Source organism: Scyliorhinus canicula, chromosome 2 (assembly GCF_902713615.1).
Source record: "Scyliorhinus canicula chromosome 2, sScyCan1.1, whole genome shotgun sequence".
Taxonomy (NCBI): domain Eukaryota; kingdom Metazoa; phylum Chordata; class Chondrichthyes; order Carcharhiniformes; family Scyliorhinidae; genus Scyliorhinus; species Scyliorhinus canicula.
The window spans coordinates 166,636,579-166,657,582 of record NC_052147.1 but is presented as its reverse complement, the minus strand read 5'-3'; the positions used below and the strand labels follow the sequence as shown (position 1 = coordinate 166,657,582).

The 21,004-nt window shown below is 45.7% G+C and overlaps 2 protein-coding genes across 3 annotated transcripts; both read right to left on the bottom strand.

The window, feature by feature from the left end:
* Nucleotides 1-1,127: 1,127 nt before the first annotated feature.
* On the bottom strand, nucleotides 1,128-19,525 carry LOC119961437 (gamma-crystallin S-1-like). 2 transcript variants are annotated; one of them, XM_038788820.1, is made up of 3 exons: nucleotides 5,248-5,319; nucleotides 4,907-5,149; nucleotides 1,128-1,472 (listed from the first exon to the last, which is right to left on the bottom strand). In XM_038788820.1, the coding sequence occupies exons 1-3, from the start codon at nucleotides 5,254-5,256 to the stop codon at nucleotides 1,197-1,199; spliced, it is 528 nt and encodes a 175-aa protein (XP_038644748.1). In that variant the 5' UTR covers nucleotides 5,257-5,319; the 3' UTR covers nucleotides 1,128-1,196. The 2 variants fall into 2 exon arrangements, with proteins under 2 accessions (XP_038644748.1, XP_038644741.1); XM_038788813.1 differs by lacking the exon at nucleotides 5,248-5,319 and adding an exon at nucleotides 19,495-19,525 and having other exon boundaries at nucleotides 1,197-1,472.
* LOC119961501 (gamma-crystallin S-1-like) lies at nucleotides 16,455-19,570 on the bottom strand. The gene is made up of 3 exons (XM_038788852.1): nucleotides 19,495-19,570; nucleotides 19,124-19,366; nucleotides 16,455-16,804 (listed from the first exon to the last, which is right to left on the bottom strand). Exons 1-3 carry the CDS (start codon nucleotides 19,501-19,503, stop codon nucleotides 16,529-16,531), a joined length of 528 nt encoding a protein of 175 aa, XP_038644780.1. The 5' UTR covers nucleotides 19,504-19,570; the 3' UTR covers nucleotides 16,455-16,528.
* Nucleotides 19,571-21,004: the final 1,434 nt, after the last annotated feature.

Here is a 21,004-nt window from a genome sequence, read left to right as displayed (position 1 = left end):
CTCTGGGATTTCACCCTCTCTGGGGCAGTCCTTAACCTTGGACCCAGTAGTTCGACAGGGCTTTGATCACTGTCTTCGATTTCGGCAAATAAAGAGGCTGGTGCCTTGGTGGCTGGGCGGGTCCTTAGCAGTTATTGACCTTGGCAGTGGGCTTTCTGAGTAAAGGGAGTGGCGCCAATCAGTCTGTGGCTGTACCGGTTGATTGATTGGAGTTCTATTGTCCTGGGAAAATGGCCCATTCAAATGCAAATGAGCGGGGGTTTCGATCAGGTCTGGTTACCTGTGTTTCAGATACACATAGGCTCTGCATCTGTCTGAGTCCTAGGTTGGCCATAATTCCCATGGTCCTTTGCAGGTGGCTATCTTTGATGGCTACAGCAGTACTGAATGAGTGCTGCATTTTGGAGGTGTCTGCAGTGCTCATGGAAAGGTTGAAACTTTCATTCTTTCTGTCCTAACAGTGTGATTAAATGAAAACACGGAACTGAATTTAAATGATGTATTGCTACATTTGGCTTCCATGCTTCAGATTCAGAGATTATGAGGAATGGAACTTCTACTCCCATTTAGATAATACAGGCCTATTCCTTAGTGAGGTATATTTTCATGATCACAAAAGTTGATTATCGAATGGTCAAGGTTATGGGCACAATTTGTGAGGGATTTTCAGGAATGGAAAGTGAGACAGGGTGTATAAATTTTTAAAAATTCATTTATGGGATGTGGGCATTGCTGGTCAGGCCAGCATTTATTGCCCATCCTATTGCCCTTCAGAAGCTGGTAGTGAGTTGCCTTCTTGAACCGCTGCAGTTCCTGAAGTATAGGTACCCACACAGTATGAAGACCATTCCATATATGCCCCAACTTTTCCGTTACTAATTTTGAGCCTATGGTGTAGTTATTGGGTTGGATTCACCAGCCATGCCCGCCTGGCGATCGGAGATTCCTGCCCGAGGTCATCGGACTTCTCCATTGTCCGCGTCTCGCCCGTGGCGTTCTTGCGGCGGGTGGGACGGAAGAATCCAGCCCATTGTTTCAAGTATTGTTTACCCATCCCATTCAATATTCGAACATGACAGACAATTTCCCCGACACTCCAAACACAAATCAATTGAGAGAAAAAGCAGTTAAGTTAAATATATTTATTCTGCTGACACATATGTTAGAAAATCAAAACCATATTTGTCAGGAACAATCTAGAAATCCCTCATGCGTCTGAAAGATCCGATAGTTGAGTTGTAGCCGCCCCAGTCACTGTATCTCTTGTATTCACCGGGTCTCATGAAGTACTGTCGGCCTCTGTAGTTGGGATGTTCATAGAAGTTCCAGTAACCGTCCATCACATGGCAGGAGTGGATGTCACGGTAACGGAAACGATCATAGACCGATGGACAGTCATCCATGAATTCCATCATCTGTCCTCCAAAGTCAGGCCTTTCGTAAATCCTCATTCTGTAGTTTCCACCTCGGTACTGTCATAGAAATAAAAGGATTTTTGTGTTGAAAATATCAAGTACCGATTTGTAGTATGTAAAAATGGAGCAGGTTGGTTAGGAGGCACAATCTCATGAACAATAATAATTAAGCTGAGGGAACATGAACAGGACCTGTGGCTCTAACCTCACCTGATTTTCAGTTGCAACTTTTGGATAATTGTATGCAGTTAAATCAGAGGTTTTGGGCACAATAAATGTAAGGCTCATGCAGACTGGAGGTTTCGTTTTATCAGTAAATGAAGGGTTACATTTTTTTTGCTTCAGATTAATATTCTCTGGTCCTTTTAAACCAAAGAATTATTGAACTTTGTGTTGCATTCATTTGATTCATGTAACTGTGTTTTTGATTTTTCATATGAACAATTATAGGCTGGTTGTGCTGGAGTCTTATGTGCAGACTTCAATTGATAGTGGGAAGAACATGGAGCTGCAAAAGAAGAATTCTGACTGAAGATATTTGGCGGGATTCTCCAACCCCCCGCCGGCGGGTGAATTCCGCCACCGCTGAATTCTCTAGCAGCGCAGACTTGGCGGGGCGGGAGCCACGCCACGCCAGTCGGCCCCCCCCCCCCCCCCGGCGATTCTCCGAACCGCGATGGGCCGAAGTCCCGCTTGTTCTATGCAGGTCCCGCCAGTTTAAATTGGACTAGTTCCTTTACCGGCGGGACCTGGCAGCGCGGGCGGGTTCCGGGGTCCTTGGAGAGTGCACAGGGCAATCTGGCCCCGGGGGTTGCCCCCACAGTGGCCTGGCCCGCGATCGGGGCCCACCGATCCGTGGGCGGGCCTGTGCTGTGGGGTCATTCTTTTCCTACACGCTGGCCGTGTAGGCCTCTGCGATGGCCGGCGCGAAGGTGAAACCCCCCTGCGCATGCACGGGGACGACATCAGCAGCCGCTGACACTCCCGTGCATGCGCGGACACGCGCCGGCCGGTGGAGTCCTTTTGGCCCCGGCTGGCGCGGCGCCAAAGGCCTTCCACGCCGGCCGGCGGGGCGCAAACCACTCCGGCGTTAGAACAGCTTTCTGCTGAGCATTAATTACTGTGTAAGTGGGCCGAAGGTAAGGATAACTTCACAGATCTTGGAGTGATGGACTGAGAGCCATTCACTCAGCAATGTCTATGATGGTCTAGAATATATTAGCTTGATTAGCTATGTCTATGGCAAAGGCAAAGAGTTTGTGGGGAAAATATAACCTAGAGAATAAAATGATTCGAAAGGTTTGAGTGTAGCAATGTCCATTTTGTCGGACTCATATTGTTATACTGATGTCATTTTTATGTACCTTAGATGTAATGTAAAGCATGGCTGAGAGTGTTTCAATGCTACAATTACACTTAAACGGTGAAATATCAGTCAACAAAAATCGCATCTTACATTGTGACAAAAGAATTTGGAACAAGAAAACAGTCCACAAGGTAACAATAACAATTACATCAGTGAGTAAGAGCCAACAGATTCTGAGTCTCAACCCAGATTCTGAACATCCAATTCAATAAGTTCCTTTTCAGTCAAATGTGTATTTAATATAATTGACTCTCGTGGGGTTGTGCAGAAGATTGAGTTGATGCACTTAGTTAGTCAATGTAATGCTCAAAGTATTATCAAAAACAGTAAATATACTGTTCATGCATAAAGGAGGAAGCTAGGTAAAAGCATGGAGGGTAAAAGGAATACAAGGGTATGCTCACAGTGTTTGACATAGAGAGATGGAGAATATTCGTGTGGTGCACAAAGACAAAGCCATAGACATGACTGAGTAGATTGTTGTACTGAACGGTCTGTTTCTGTGCCATCAATTCTCTGTAACAAATTATCCTAGGACAGCACGGCAGGAAAGTGGTTATAACTGCTATCTCACGGTGCTGAGGATCCGGGTTCAATCCCCCGACCACTGTCCATGTGGAGCTTGCATATTTTCCCCATGGCTGCATGGGTCTCACCCCCACAAACCAAAAATGTGCAGGGTAGGCAGATTGGCCACACTAAATTTCCCCTTAATTGGAAAAAGAAATTGGTACTCTAAATTTATACAACAAAAATTATCCAATCACAGTCAGATCTCGTTCTTTAACTGAAACTGTTTATGAGGTAGAAACTCATCAGGTCCCTTTTTTGTTCCCAATCCTAGAGGCAGTCCCGTGCCAATGTAATGTCCAAAATTCAGCATCAGCACTCATTAACACTTGATGTGAACACCCTCCAGAGACAGTTTACAGGGGCACGAGGATTGGATTAGGATGGGCACTGAGGATGGGGGGTATGAAGTGATTGGAGAGGCTGTGATCACAATGCCAGTGAAGTCAGACAAGTACCCAAATTTCCTGAGAACAACAGAAAGACTTTGCATAAAAACCCCTGAGCAGTCGCTGCTTAAGGAACTACAACCTTGTAATAATTCATCATAATCAAACTTCTCTGAGAGCACCTGCAGGCTATGTTAGATTCCAATGCCATGTATGTGCAGTTATATGTGTTGCTGCCTTCTTTACAGGGGGCAATGTGCAACATTAACCCAGCTTATTTACTTTCAAGTACTATGTCCCTGCATATAAAAATAAAGTGGTTGTTTGTACCCCACAAAATCATACTTAGTTCTGCTCTGTCATGAATTCATTGATCCTACTGAAACTGGAGAGATTTGAGAATGTGACAGGACATGCAGTGTAGTAAAGGTACAATTCAGCCCCTTCGCTAACCCACGAGAATTGGTCAGCTCGTTGGAACAGTTTTCTTTCCTGCCTTTACCGAATCTTTGGGATCACTGAATATTCAGTAACATATGTTCACATAAATTGACAGATGACAGAAAATATTAAACTGGGTTGAAACAGCAACATTCAGTAACGATTCAGGGTGTCCCTGCCACTCCTTGGAAAACACTGCAATACTTCATCCAAATGCTTAATAAAATGCTTGTAAACTAGATCTTCCCAGCAACCTGCTGACTAAGTGATATGTGTGATCCATGAGATTCACAAACTGAAAGCACATTGCAATAACTAAGATAGAAAGCAAAATGAGTTGGTGGTGCGCTGGGTAAACCGATATGTGCGAGTCATTGGATTTCTGCACACACGCAGATGGACATCAATTGTCCAAATTATATTGGCAGAAGACACAGTGGCATCTAAAGCCAGTTCTTTGGCCACTCATTTGCATTTTAAGTAATATAACCCTGATTTAGATGGACACCAGCACTGCCTGACAAATACCTTGACCTAATTTCAAGAACAGTAAGTTCCAATTTATCTAATACAGATTTACACCTTTAATTACTCAACAGTCGATCTATTCTGTCAGTGAAAATTGCAAGAATGAAAATCAGGATAACTCCCCAAACTTAGGTACTTTGGTCCATGAACATTTTCTCAACCTCCATCTGAGCAGAATATGGAAGCAACAAACTTACATATGGGTAGGTGCGACATGACCCGATGCTGTCATTGAATCCCATCCAGCGCTGGTAGTCAGGATACTCTCCCCTGCTCAGAACATACTGGTATCCCATGTAATTGGGTCTCTCATACATCACCCACCAGTCACTCATGACACGCATGGAGTTACAGCGGCTGAAGTAAGGGGACAGGTCAGCACAGTCATTACTGCACTCATAGTGCCGACCCTGGAAGTTCCTGTCCTCGTAAAAGATAATCTGTGGAAAGAGACGATAACATAAATTAATAAACTTGAAAATCAAGCGATAGTAATCACAAACTCTCACATCCTGTAGAAAATCAGACTGATTCTTGCCTTTGTCATTTTGAGCTCACAGTTAGATGAGTAACTGCTTTAACTTAGCTGTACAGGGTGGTATATATATGCTGTACAGAATGATCTCTCTACTCTGCCCCTTTGTTATTCATATGATTTGATGCTGAACATCAGCAAAAAGAGAACAAAACACGTCACTTGACATGTTGCTTGACATGTCACTGATTCACTTCACTTTGCTTTCACTTCATTTTATTTGTCGTGTAAAAACAAAGAGGGAGATTCCATTGTCCTTTCTACATTCTACCTGTTGTCAAACAGTTTCAATTGTTTCCAAGGTATGGCCAGCTAGCCCCTTCCTAAATTAACCAAAAGAGTAAAAAAAAAAGCTCCAGCAATCTCTTTGCAGATCGATATAGCTGTTTCCAGGAACAGTATCTACATAAATGCATTTGTTGCGCTGTTCAAACTAATTAAAACATGATACACTTCATCGTGATACATCAATAAATATGGAAATGTTTTGTAGGTCATGCTGCAGACGCATCAGGCACAATCCAGTGGATGTGTCTCGCTGGCTGTGAATTCGCGCAAGGCGGTTGGAAGACAGGATACGTCAAAATCGGAACCACGCTAGAAGCCGATCCGTTTCCAATCAAACTGATCCGCTCTCATTGGCGAGATCGGGATCCCGGTGCAACATGGCGAGAAACCAATAATCACCAATTCTGGCCAATCTCCATCTCATTAACGGGAAGGAATTCCTATCAAACGGCATCCCATAATCTAACCGGCTTCCCAGTCAGTGGTCATGCGGGCGCCCTTTCGCACTCCTATTTAGCAATGTGAAGCTACTCCAATGGCGACGTGGGGATCAGAGGAGGTGAATCGCTATTGTGGAAATCGGGCAATCAGTCCGGGGCAACGGGGCTGGCTGCCCCACTGCTCAGGTCGGGTGGGGGACCCCCAGAGGGAAATGGGCCCAATTGGGGGGGAGGGTCAGCAGCCATTTTAAAGGGGTTACCCCTGGGTTGTGCGATCAGGGTCTCAGCCCCCTCATGTCCAAAATGCCGTCCCCCACCCTAGGTCATGTATACTGATAATAGGTGCAACCTCAGTTGTCCATTCAACGGGAACAACCCAGGACAGAGCCCTGTCTGTGGTATATGATGCAGGTTACCTTACCTCTCTGTGGCAGCGGCGGCCTACAGCCATGCAGCTGAAGGCTATTGCTAATAGGAGATTGGAAATATTAGTTATGTGAGCACTTCAAAGCTCCCAATTGGATTACCGTGAGTAGACATGCCATGTCGCTGTGGTAAGGTTTACTGCCTAGCATCCCAATCAGATTGAGAGGCCCTGGACACTCTGCCTGAACACTAGAGGCTACAACATCTCAGAGGCAGCAGCCAACAATCAAAGACCCAAGAGCTGGGCCTCAGCACTGGTGTCACCCCTGCACCCAGAGGGTTGGAGTGAGGAGAGGGAACCTGCACCCGGTTCAAGTAATGCACAGGTCAGGGTCTGGGGCCCAGGTTCTGGCTCCGGTGCCCATCAGCCACTGCTCTGGCTGGGGGTTCATGTGGAGGGCAGGGTCCGTCACCACAACCGACTTGTTGGATGACACCCTGAGAGATGGCAAGCAATGTATGGGTTGGGGAGGCTTGGTGGACTCAAGGATCCTGGGTTGGAAACCATAACTGATTGTCGGTCCCTCACCCTCTCCAATTCTTCACAGATATCACATTACGGATGATATTGTGGGCCTCATAGCAGCTGGCCTCGCATTGGCGGTGGCAGTCAAGGTGACCAGGCGACTGAGAAAATGGAGCGGCAGCGGCAACAGAGACTCGCGTGGGCAGCCCATGTACACCCTGAGGACCTGGTCGCCCTTCAGGCCATGGAGAGACCCAAAGGGGAGGCTGGTAGTGGTGCAAGGTGCACAGGCATTGCTGGTCATTTGAAGAGATGTCAGACAGCATGTGCCACAGGAGCCTCAATTATGGGACGATACGGCACCTGTGCCTTGTCCTTGTAGATCTGGCACCACATGGAGGAGGCAGGTACCTTATCTCGGTGGCTGTGATGGTAACCTTATCCCTATTTTCTTTGCATCGCACAAGCAGGGACTTGTGTGGCATTTCCCAACCTACAACCCGCAAGTGTATCTGTGAAATCACGGGCGGCTGACTATATAAACTTTGACCTGGACCAAGCCCATCATGATGCCCAGGAAATAGGATTCCCTGCCACGACTGGGATGCCCCAGGTCAAGGGTGAAATGGATGTCATGCATGTCACCTTGCATGCACCTGGCAGCCCAGGAGCACCCTTCATTAACAGAAAGAGGTTCCACTCCCTCAGTGTTCAACTTGTGTGTGACCACCACCTCAAGATCATGCACGTGTGTGCACGCTGCCCCAGGGGTGTGCAGAACAACTACATCCTGGGGCAGTTGGAGATTCCTGGCATCTTCGATGCACACCCCAGGGTTACCGGTTGGCTCTTGGGGGATAAGGGTACCCAAAGATGTCCTGGCTAATGATGCCAGGGTGGATGTCAGGGACCAATGATGAGACCCAATATAACTAAGGCCCATGTGGCCACCCAGGTTGTCATTGAGTGGTGTATCAGACTGCTGAAAATACAGTTCTGATGACTCGACTTCTCTGGTGGTGCACTGCCGTACTGCCCCAGAGCTCCTCCGGCTTTGTGGTGGTCTGCTGTTCCCTCCACAACCTGGCAGAGCAGAGCGGTGACATGCTGGAGGTGGAGGAGGGGGAACATGCAGGCTTGGCTGAGGAGGAGGATGAGGAGAAGCAGGACGAGGAAGGGCTGGAAGCTGGGCCCGGAGCAGCCGGAGGATGGAGGACAGGCGGCTGCACGGTACCGGAATGCCCCGAGGATAAGGGAGGCCCTCTTCCTTGCCCGCTTCTCATAGGACGTGACAGGTCAACCCCTCTCCCCTTCTCACCCAACATCTCCCGCACACCGTCACTCCCCCTCACTCCACCCAATCTGCTCCTCCCTAAACATGCCCTCCACCATCCCTGGATATGTGTATCATCACCTCAGGGTGATGGGCCTGTGTTGGCACTTTCAGCAGGTCAATACACAAGGCAGGAGCGTGATGATAACCCGCTGTGAGCTGACTCTGGTGCTCCTCAATCAATGACATGGTTTAACTCCAGTTTCTTTGCTGACAGTGCTCTTGCACCCATCATCTCCACGTTGTATGCCTCGGGGAGGTAGGGACCAGGTCTAGGGCTACAGTGTCCAAGGGGCTGGATCTGGGGGAGGTCGGAGGGCAACTGGGGGAGGAGGGTGCAGGATGGTCCGCAGTGCAGAATAACATGACAGAGGCTTGACATGTATCGAGTGTAAAATGTTTTAATGTTGTACAATAGTGATCCCAGCCGTTCATACGTAAAGATGGTGCCACCCATCCCCAACCTCTGTGGCCTCTCAATGGTCCTGGATCTGCTTAGCCCTCTGTGTCCAGTGGTGTCCTTAGGATGCACTATCAAAAGTGGAGGCAGCCTGCTGCCTCCCGCACCCTGTGTCCTTTAATACCCCATGGCAGGCATCCTCTGGAGGACCTGGGGGCGGAGGACCCTGTCCGACATGCCAGAGGCACATGTCTCACCGTGCCACTCTGTTCCATCCTCTCACCCGGAGATGGGACATTGTCAGGAGGAGGGGACTTGGGAGAGCTGGTGACTGCCATTGTTTCCCTACAGTGATGCTCAAGGTTGGCCTTCAGTGCTCATTCCTCCAGATCGGTGCCCATAGGGCCTTGGGGGTCACCTTTGATTGGAAGGAGGGCTGCAGTGCGGTCTAGAGGCCCCTGCATCAACTGGATCTGCCAGCCCGGGCAGATCCCCTTTGTCTGCACCATGGTGTTGACACGCTAAATTATGCCCCTCTGAGACTGGGCTACATCTGGGCACTTTCCCACCTGTTATGGACTAACATCTCTTGCAAGGACAAAGAGAGGGCATTGTGACTGCATGCTTAATGCATCACAGGATCCGAGGTCAGGCGTGGGCACCTCTGCTGGAAATGGGTGGGGTATGAGCAGTATTGTGCTAGGTGTGATACAATGCCAAATGCAGGGATATCTGGGGACGGGAGGGACGGGGGGTGGGGATCTGCATAGCCCACTGTGTCCAGGGGGCTGATGGTAACTCACCTGTGCAGCCCAGTGGACATTGTTGACCTTCTTGAGATATTGTGTGGCGGTCTTTCTCATGACATTCCTCGTGCTGATGGCCGCTGCCACTGCCTCCTAGGCGGTACTGGTTGCTCTGTGGCTGACACTCCGACCTCCTTGGCGGTACAGGGTATTCAGTCTGGACTCCACCGTGTCCAACAGTCTGGCCAGGTTAGCATCTCCGTATCAGGGAGCGAGTCTGCGCAGTGGCATGCTTCGAGTTGACTGGGGTTTGCTCTGCGGGATCGGTTTAAGAGCAGCTCTCCCTCGTTAGAAGGGAGCTGCCGGGCATGGTCCAGATGAATCAGCTGGTGGGTCGGCCATTTCCGCGTGAAGCCCGTGGGGAGTCATTACTGGCCCTAATTGGCGGTAGATACTGGTGGCGGTCTCACCATCTCAGCCGTCGGGAAACAGCAGCAATTCTCACTCGTTACCACACTTAGAAACATATCTGTTAGATCACTACAATCAACTACAATTTTTGTACTTAAAGATTCCACCTCTAATTGTGTTTTCTTTTGTTCATTCGTTTCAGTGATCAAGTATCACAAATCAGACTTGTCAGCAAATTCAAAGACCATGAACTGAAATGGGCAAAGGTAGGATGGAGACAAAGTGGTTGTATGATGGGAAACTGAGTGCTCTTTGTCACATTGGGCCATGGTTTATATGGTGAGGTTCTCTGGTGGTTAATGTTCCCGCATTGCTTTCCTGACTGAGATGTTGATGTACAGATTGCAATTTGAAAATTAGCAGCGACACAAGACTTAGGAATATTGTGAACAGTTAAAAGGATAGTATTGAACTTCAAATTACTTCAGACAGGCTGGTGGAATGTGCAGGCATGTGGCAGATGAAGTTTAGTGCAGAAAGGTGTGTAGTGATTCATGAAGGTTACAATTCAAAGGGATTGTCGGAGCAGAGATGCCTGTTTGCTTTTGAAAGCTTTAGATATTCCAGGTGGGCGCATTTGTGCCCTGGGGTATTCCTCCTGATTTTTCTTTTATCCCTTGAAAGGAGGGGTGGGGTCCTGAAATGAGACACTTAAATGCGGATAGCTAGGATAACACTACAATCGCTCGACATAAGTTAGTTTATTGAGGACTGAAACTACTCACAGAAAATATATACAGTAATCATTATTAACTATTAAAGATGTATTCTTAGAACATAGTAGTAACAAGCATTTAAACCCTTGCTAATAGTAGTGGCTCCAATTTATGATGTGATTTAAGCTAGCTAACTTGACCACATTCCTAAGAAAGACAGAATCAAACAGAAAAGATATGGTCAGCAGAGGAAGCAGTTCTTATCAACAACCCTAGACATCCCGTACTCAGGCAGGCAATGTTTCAGCTTGGGACCACACTATGGTGAGAAGAAATAGGAGTGAGGGAGAGCAAAAGACAGCAGATGCGAGAGTCTTGGAAAACAACAGATGGCCAGTGGATAGACATGACTACACCATGAGCTGATCGCAAAGTTACCATGCTGCCCAAAGTAAAATTCATTGGTCAGGGTAAAATCTACAGCTACAAGGATTGGACCGAGTCCAGCTGAGGCAGGGCTACTGATTCTGTAAATTATATAACTTTTGAACTTAAAGCATTGTAAAGCAGAGTGGTTTTAGTGCTTATGCAAATCGCTCTGGCTCATATGTTGACCAAGCTTGGAACGTAAAGCCGTCTTAACCAGAGTTGCTGTCTCCGCGGGTTGTTTTGCCAGCTGATCCTCAATTAGGTAAAGCCAGCTCAATATTCAGTCAGTGAAAATGTTCCTATACCATCGTAGGTGTTTCTTTCCTCTGTGAACACCCCGTGCCTTGTGATTTTGATGGTCTGCCAGACAATCAGCCACTTTGTTATTTTTAAGCTGTTAAATGTATAAATCTTTATTTTTAATAAAACAAAGCTTGCTGATATTTGCATGTTTTTGTAACTTCCAGCTGACTTCCAGCTTCTCTATTGATACGCTGAGCTGTGGGACTGCCAGCTATTCTTTAATGTAAGCACATGTTATTTTTTGTAATTGTTCCTCACCATCTCATGAACTTTCCAGTATTCTTCACATCACACAGGGCCTTGCAAATTTTATAGTTTTGCTCACCCATCTTGTGACCTGAGCAATTTTATTTCTCTGCATTACTCAGGGATCTTGCAATTCTTGAACTCACCAGTCATTCTGATTAGACCAGGTTTTAAAATTTTTTATTCTATGCCATACGGGGGTTTTACAGTGGGCGTTCACTGTTGCACGTTTTACTTGAGTGTAATTCGCGTTTATTGGAGTGTATTAACACGCCTCCGTTTAAAGGCCGTGTGCTTAACACTGCTAGGCTCTGTGTGTGTATTTTCAGCTCGGGAGTCGCCAGGTGTCGTATAACACCTCACAAATATTCCAAGGTCAGGTTCAAAGTAATAAAACGATACACCGATTAGTAAGTTCCAAACGATTAGTATTTATTATTACAAATATAATAAATACTCATGCACACGCTAAGGGACTAAGCTACAACTAAACTAAGCGATCAGAATACTTAACTAAACAGGAACAGGCAAGGTCAGGGAGCGAGGCCTTCGTTCCGATCTTGGTCTGCAACCTTCAGAGAGTGTGCTGGTCGCTGGGGGTCTAGTGGGGCTGGTTCGCGTAGCGAGCGTCGTATTGTCACTTACGGTTCGGCGGCTGGTGCTCAACAGCTGGAGTCAGGATACAAGTCGAAGTTCTGGGTCGAAGTCAAAGCCGGAGCACGAAAACAACAGACAGGACCATGTGTGGGGGTCTATCTTTATAGGGCCCCAATGTCCGTGCCTTTTTTGGGGCGGGCTTTCACCTTCAGGTATCGATTGGATCAGATCCTAATCGATATCTTTGGAATTCACCCAATGTGAGGGTCTCTCCTCGATGGAGGGGGCGGTCTCTATGGTGGATACTTCTGGTGCCGCTCTGTCTGGACATCCACTTAAAGTATCTATTCAAAACCCAAATGTTGCCATTGTGTGTGCCCAGATCTGGATTGCCTCATTAATATGCAAAGCGTTTTGCTATTAACACCTTTGGTTTGAGATCTTCCACCTGGCCAGAAACTAGTTTTGCTGCTTGCAAAATGCTAATCAGTCTTTGCAGACTGCTTGCCTTGGCTAAAATGCTTTTCCCTGCAGTCTTAGCAGTTCTCCATCTTGTTAGCCCAGTGTCCATCTTAGGTGGCTACACCACTCACTCTGGTTGATTTCTCAACTTTGACGACTACAGTGAAGATGCTTCAGCAGTCTGTTCAATTTTCTGTCTTACGTAATAATAATAATAATCTTTATTGTCACTAGTAGGCTAACATTAACACTGCAATGAAGTTACTGCGAAAATCCCCTGGTCACCACACTCTGGCGCCTGTATGGGTACATGGAGGGAGAACTCAGAATGTCCGAATTACCTAACAGCACGTCTTTTGGGACTTGTGGGAGGAAACCGGAGCACCCGGAGGAAACCCACGCACACAAGGGAGAATGTGCAGTTTTCACATAGACAGTGACCCAAGTGGGGAACCGAACCTTGGACCCTGACGGTGTGAAGCAACAGTGCTAACCACTGTGCTACAATGCCGCGCATGCATGAAACTCTAGTCTGGCTTCAGTTTTTTGGGGATATTATTCTGGGTTTGCAAAGCCACATTTTATATCACTGTTTTTCATCATGTTGTAAGTCATTCCACAGCTGCCAACCAAGTTGTAATACTATATTGTATGCCATGGCTCAGTGATGAGGAACTTAAGACTTATATTTTCATACATAAACAGTCTTTTATGTTACTATTTACTGATCCTAGGTTACTGCAATTGCATGGTGCTTCTGCCATGGCCAGCAGGCTGATTCCAGAATGTTCTTTCAAAGTCTCTTACCATGTAACTCCATCCATCGTACAGTGAGTGGTGTCAATCTCCAGTCTCATGTTAACCCTTACTCTGCCAAGCACATTTACAATAAAACGACATGCGCTCAATAACGGTATTTGAAGAGGTGGGGAAGATAATTAGCAGAATGGTATCAGAGATATGAGATTTCAATTACACAGAGACATTAGAACGCTGGGATTGGTTCTCCTTAAAGCAGAGAAATTCAGAGGCGATGTAGTGTACATGTTCAAAATAATGAAGCTTTGCAACGTAGTAAATAAAGTCTAATTGGTTCCACTACAGCAAAGGTTTGTGGACACAGATTTGAAGTGATTGGCTACAGAACCAGAGGGGAGATACGGAGAATTGTTTTTTACGCTGAAAATTGTCATGATCTGGAACACACTACCTGAGTAAATGATAGAAGCAGTCTAGGGTTGTTTACCGTTGAACTAAGGGGCTAAGGGGCGACCTGATTGAGGTTTACAAAATTATGAGGGGCCAAGCCAGGATAGAGAGGAAAGACTTGTTTCCCCTAGCTGAGGGGTCAGTTCCCAGGGCATAGATTTCATATGATTGGCAGAAGGATTATGGGGAAAAGAGGAAAACCTGTTCACTCAAAGGGCATCTGGGATTCACCGCCTAAGTTGGTGGCTGAGGCTGAAATGCTCAGCTCATTTAAAATGCTGAATGGAGCATGTTGAATCTTCTCTGAATCAACGATACTGAGAAAGACAAACATCTTGTGGTAAATAGTTAAGTCGATGCTTGATTGGCAGATATAGAAAATTTGTTGTCATTCAAGGTTTTTTGATGCCAGTCACTTTATTGGAGATATTTAGCAAGCTGCTTTGTTTATGTCAAGGTCAGTCTGAAATGTTTAAAGAGAAATATATAGCTCCGACTGTGTCAGTGGTGGTGAGGAAAAGAAAATAAATATTTCAGAAAACAATTTATTTAAATCACAGTTCGGGCAGGAATCACAGCTGATGTATTTTGCACGAATGGAAGAATGATTGGCAGGGAGGCATTGGCGTAGTGGTATTGTCATTGGACTGGTAATCCAGAGAACCAGGGCAATGCTCTCAGGATGTGGGTTCAAATCCGACCACGGCAGATTGTGGATTTTACGGCCTCACGGTAGCATGGTGGTTAGCATCAATGCTTCACAGCTCCAGGGTCCCAGGTCCCAGGTTCGATTCCCGGCTGGGTCACTGTCTGTGTGGAGTCTGCACGTCCTCCCCGTGTGTGCGTGGGTTTCCTCCGGGTGCTCCGGTTTCCTCCCACAGTCCAAAGATGTGCGGGTTTGGTGGATTGGCCATGCTAAATTGCCCGTAGTGTAAGGTTAATGGGGGGATTGTTGGGTTACGGGTATGTGGGTTTAAGTAGGGTGATCATTGCTCGGCACAACATCGAGGGCCGAAGGGCCTGTTCTGTGCTGTACTGTTCTATGTTCTATGATACAAGATCAATGCCTGTTGTGAAGAAATCTTTTTTTGCTCCAGTTCCTTTGCTTTATTCATTTAAAATAAATATCCCCTTTAACGAGTTGAGGGTGGGTCAGGGAAGAGTTTCTAGAAATGAGTTGTAACAAAGTGGTCAAAAGCAGAAAAGCTCTGGGACTGGGACGTTCTGGTGAGAATGTTGATGCAAAGAAAGAGTCAGATGTGTGTGAACCCAGATGAACTGAGATTTTACCATTCATGGCAACTTACTTCAGTTAATGTTTTATGCGTTAATGCAAAGCACAAAGTTCTCACTGCTTTCGCCATTAACATTGTGATTAAAAACAAACCCAGAAGGGCTCAGCCATCGGCTGTTATTTATTTAACTATTAATGCGTCTGACTTCCATGCATTAGACTCCAAAATGATCTGGAACTGAACCTTTGGCTACTTATAGAGAAAGGAATCAAATTTTAATTGTAATACCATTAAATTGATTCATCGAATGGTCATTGTCCAGGAAATAATTTGTGTGAATTCTCAACTTCAATGGGAATGATGGGAAGATCATCACACATTTGCCTTAAATTAGCCTTAATCATCTTGAACATAATGAAAATATGGCCGTCATTCCCCAGCCACTTTGTGCTCAAGCGAGAACACAACGTGGCCTGAGAATCCCGGGGGAGGCTTAAAGTTGGCCTCCCAACAGGCTCCTCGCCTCTCGAGATTCTCCAAAGTCCAGCGAGATGTTGGAGTTGGAACCCCGCCCCAAATGGGCGTGACCGAATGCCGCTCCCGGAAGTAGGTTATAAACCTACTTATGACCTACTCACCCAGGATCCAACAGCCTCCCTCGATTCTCCGGCCACCACAGGGAAGCCGATCAATGCTGGTCTGCACAAATGCAAACCAGGCAGAACGATACCCGGGAGGTCTCGGGGACATCGGAGACCCCTGGGAAGTCAGTGTAAGTGCAGGGTGGCTCCCTGGCCTTCACCCTGGAACGTTGGTACCTTGGCACTGTCCAGCTGGCACCGTGGCACTGCCAAGGTACCTGGACGGCACTGCCAAGCCAGCAAGAGCACTGCCTGAGTGCCAAGGTGGCAGTGCTAGAGTGCCCGAGTGCCAGGTTGGCACTGCAAGGACCAGGCGGTGAGTGGTCCATGCTCTTTAAATGAGGGTGGAGAGGGAGTTTGAAGGGTGGCAGACTGCAAGGTAGGTAAGTAGGGGCCACAGAGGTTGGAGGGGTGATGGGTAGGGGTCTTGGAAGGAAGGGAATGCTGTAAGGGGGTTTGGGTGGGGCCTGAAGAACGGGGACCTCCATGGATCCCATAGCATGGTATGCTCACTTGGGAGGTGTGGGGTAGTGTCCATGTAGGTGACATTGCCCATGGTGCTGGGTGTGGGGGGCCCACAAGCTCACTTAGAGATTGAGGCACCCTTTCACAATGGCTGCCCAATCTCTGAGTTCAGCTTCCCAGTTCTAAAGAAAATCTAAGTGTGGGCTTAAGAAAATCGAAGTGCCATTGAATAGCCGTGAGAAACTCGCCTGCAGAGCCAGCAGGAAACTCCCTGAAACCCCCATAAGGTAACTTGGGGATTTTTTGGGAGAATCGCGTCCTCTTTGTCTCAGCTATTTCTTTCCACTCAATATTTGAACAGGAGAGACAATCCAAAAACAAATCTTTTGAGAGAAAAGGCAGTTAAGTTACGTCGTTTTATTCTGCTGATACATATGTTGGAAAATCTAATCCATATATGTCAAGAACAATCTAGAAATCCCTCATGCGTCTGAAAGAACCGATAGTTGAGTTGTAGCCGCCCCAGTCACTGTATCTCTTGTATTCACCGGGTCTCATGAAGTACTGTCGGCCTCTGTAGTTGGGATGTTCATAGAAGTTCCAGTAACCGTCCATCACATGGCAGGAGTGGATGTCACGGTAACGGAAACGATCGTAGACAGATGGACAGTCATCCATGAATTCCATCATCTGTCCTCCAAAGTCAGGCCTCTCGTAAATCCTCATTCTGTAGTTTCCACCTCGGTACTGTAATAGAAAAAAAAACAAATTTGTGAGGAAAGAATCAATTATTCATCTGAAATATATAAAAAAGGACCAGTTTGGTTAGTAGGGAACAGCTGAGGAATGCAATTATTCAGGATCTATGGATAATTCCAGATAACGTAGAATCTGTGGAATAAATCCTCATCTGATTCCCAGTGTGCAAAACTAATGCAATCTCATATTGTTTTGAAGAAAACATTGTTCACGGGAAATTTAAGCAGTGCCGTACAGTCAGGCGATTTCTTAATGTCAGTACATTAAGCTGGTTTACTATTTTTCTTCAGATTAATATGGGTGGGATTCTCCAGCCGTGTTCGCCTGACGACCGGAGAATCCCGCCCGAGGACTTGCAGCCGGCGGGGTGGAGGTATTCAGCATATTATCTTGTGGGTGATTTGGGATTGTCAACCTTTCTGCTGAGCAGAATATAATATTTAACTTAAAGAAGCAATATAGCGTACGAATTATGATGAAAAATGTAAAATTTCTATTTAAAGGGAAATTGGGTAAGTGCATGAGGATAAAAGGTATACAAGGATATGCTCCGAACTGACCAACTATTTCTGTGCAAAAAAACTGTAAATATTTTATCCAATCCCAGACAAATACACAGAGGCCAGGATGTTCTGGCCCAACAGTAGCAGGCCACCCTAACTTCCATTGACTTTCAGTGGGAGCAGATGATCCCGGCCATTGTCTTTCAGTGCCAGTATTTATGAGGTAGAAACTGATCTGGTCTCATTTTTGTTCTCTGACTTGGAGGTAACCACGTGCCAACTTGAGGTCCTTATTCAGCATCAACACTCATTGACAGTTGATGCACAAATACCCTCCAGATGCAGTTTGCAACTTTGAGGGGCACAGGACTGGATTAGAGGGAACACTAGGGATGGGGGTATGAACTGGTTGGTGAGGATGGGATATTAAGAATGTCCACATGAATTCTGACCAACCTTTACAGTTGGCAATATCTGGTTGCATCACAGTTTGGTATGGTAACTGCCTGGCCGTAGACCTCAAGAAACTTCAGAGAGTTGTGATCACAGCCCAGTCCATCACATGAACCTGCCTCCCATCCATTGACACCATCTACACCTCCCCGCCTGGGGAAAGCGGGCAGCAAATCAAAGACCCCTCCCACCCGGCTTACTCACTCTTCCAATTTCTTCCATCGGGCAGGAGATACAAAAGTCTGAGAACATGCACGAACAGACTCAAAAACAGCTTCTTCCCTGCTATAACCAGACTCCTAAATGACCCTCTTATGGACTGACCTGATTAACACTGCACACGATGCTTCACCCGATGCCAGTGTTCATGTGGTTACATTTTGTATCTTGTGTTGCCCCATTATGTATTTTCTTTTTATTTTATTTTCTTTTCATGTACTTAATGACCTGTTGAGCTGCTCGCAGAAAAATACTTTTCGCTGTACCTCAGTACACAAGGCAATAAAACAATCCAATCCGACCCAATGTGAAAACAATGACTGTGGAGTCAGACCTGTAGTGATAGCATGGCTGTGTTGTAATTCACCAACTGACCACTCGGCGTCTCACTAGTATGTAGGTGAATGTTAAAGTTAGCTCACCCCTCAGACTGGCTGCTCAAAAGAGAGAGGCTGCTTGTGCGTGATTTTACTGTTTTGTTCACCTGTTCTCTTGTCTATAGGTTACCCACAGTTAAAGTTAATGAATCGTTTATAACTTTAACCCCAAGTGTTTTTGTAATAAATCAGGCCAGCCAACAAGAACATTACATGACCTGCACCCTAACTGTCCTAAGGACAACAGGAAGACTTTTCATCAAAACAATTTCTCGGTAGTCTCTGCTCTGAAATCTACAGCCATTTGAGAAAGGGTCATCTGGACTCGAAACGTTCGCTCTTTTCTCTCCCTACAGATGCTGCCAGACCTGCTGAGATTTTCCAGCATTTTCTCTTTTGTTTCAGATTGCAGCATTCTCAGTAATTTGCTTTTATTTTTTTCCACTGCCATTTTAATCCATCACAATCAAATTGCTCTCAGGGCAACTAAAGCTGGGTTTTAGGCATCTCATTTACATTGTAAATCATCTAATCCTATTTTAGGTGGCCAACAACACTGCCTGAAAATTTACTTGACCCAAATTCGAGGAACAATGGTTTCCAATTTCTACCTTTAATTACTCAGCCGTGTATCATTACTGTTATTACAAATATCAAGTGTGGAAAAGAGGGCAACATCCCCAACCTTTGATCCTTTGCTCAATGGACATTTTCTCAACCTCAATCTGAGCAGAATATGTAAATAACCAACTTACATACGGGTAGGTGCGACATGACCCGATGCTGTCATTGAATCCCATCCAGCGCTGGTAGTCAGGATATTCTCCCCTGCTCAGAGCATACTGGTATCCCATGTAATTGGGTCTCTCATACATTACCCACCAGTCACTCATGACTCGCATGGAGTTACAGCGACTGAAGTAAGGGGACAGGTCAGCACAGTCATTACTGCATTCATAGTGCCGACCCTGGAAGTTCCTGTCCTCGTAAAAGATAATCTGTGGAAAAAGTCACAGGTTTTTAAATTAATAACTTGTCAAACTAGGCTACGAAGAAGATAAATTAATAAGCTTGAAAATCTAGTGATAGTAAGCACAAAGTGTAGAGATAACAGCATGATTCTTGCCTTTGCCATTTTGAGCTCACAGTTAGATGAGTAACTGCTTTAACATAGCAACACGTTCTACAGTGTGATATATATACGCTGTACAAAATGACCTCTCTACTCTGTTCCTTTGTTATTCATATGATCTGATGCTGAGCATCAGCAAAAAGAGAACAAAACACATCACTTGACATGTTGCTTGACATGTCACTGATTCTCTTCACTTTGCTTTCGTTTCATTTTATTTGTCGTGTGAAAACAAAGAGGGCGAGTCTATTGTTTTTTCTACATTCAAATTGTTTTCAAACAGCAATGGTTACAAAATCAATTTTCAATAATTTCTTTCCAACATATATCCAGGTAGCTCGGTTGCTAAATTAACTAAAATGTGTTTTTGCTCCTTGGCGTAACTACTAGCAGTGACAGTACAACGGTAAATGGATTTGTTGCTCTGTTTTTGTCCATTTTCACATAAGTTGACATCAATGTGATGATGCATGTGAATGATGGTGGAGTAGTTTAGCTGGCAATGTACAGGTGCACCAACCAGTATTGTTATATTTTAAGAATCCATCTCCAATTTTATCTTTAAGACAGGGATAGATAGGCTCTTGATTAATAAGGGGATCAGGGGATATGGGGAGAAGGCAGGAGAATGGGTCTGAGAAAAATATCAGCCATAATTGAATGGCAGAGATGACCCGATGGTCCGAGTGGCCTAACTCTGCTTCTATACTTATGGTCTTATATTGTTCATAATTTTCATTGATATAGAACCAAACTTTTAGCAAATTTGAAACCCATGGGTGAAGGAGACAGAGTGTTGGCGAACAGTTCTGTGAAACACTGTGGGAAGATATATAGCGGTGTTCGCTGCGATGTTTAGTTTTGGATATTCTTAATATATGTTAATGAGCTTGACCATGGTGCCGAACTATGAGAAGCATAGTGTTCAACTTCAAATGGCCCGAGGCAGGCTGGAATGGGCAAACACAATGAAAATTAATCGAAAGCAGTGTGAAGCGATTGATTTTGGTCAAAAGAATATAAAGAGGCCACATAAAATATAGGATACTAATCACAGGGGTATCTGCATGAGCAGATGTACCCGGTGGTGTATTGGCACACATCATTGTAGGTGGGAGGGCAGGTTATGTAGGTGGTGACTAAAGCAGTTTGTGTTCTGAGGCTTTTCTAAACAAGGGCATTAAGAATAAATGATCTGGAATGCTCCACTCTGAGATTTTCCAAGGGAATTGGACGATTGGAGCAGTAGTGAAAAATGAAGCAAAGAGGAACTTGGAGTGTTGCTCTTGAAGGGTGAACGCGCTCATAACATGACTTGCTGGTTCAAGAGCTGGAATTGTTTAATGGTTCCATGAAATTATGTTGGTTGATGTCTGATGTCATAGAACTTACAGTGCAGAAGGAGACCATTTGGCCCATCGAGTCTGCACCAGCTCTTGGAAAGAGCACCCCACTTAAGTCCACACCTCCACCCTATCCCCGTAACCCAGTAACCCAGTAACCC

What these genes read in the sequence shown, in the direction of transcription:
- LOC119961437 (XM_038788813.1), bottom strand. An exon ending in CATGTCGCACCTACCCATAT is followed by an intron (nt 1,473 to 4,906) that starts GTAAGTTTGTTG and finishes TTTCTATGACAG; the next exon opens with TACCGAGGTGGAAACTACAG.
- LOC119961501 (XM_038788852.1), bottom strand. An exon ending in CATGTCGCACCTACCCGTAT is followed by an intron (nt 16,805 to 19,123) that starts GTAAGTTGGTTA and finishes TTTCTATTACAG; the next exon opens with TACCGAGGTGGAAACTACAG.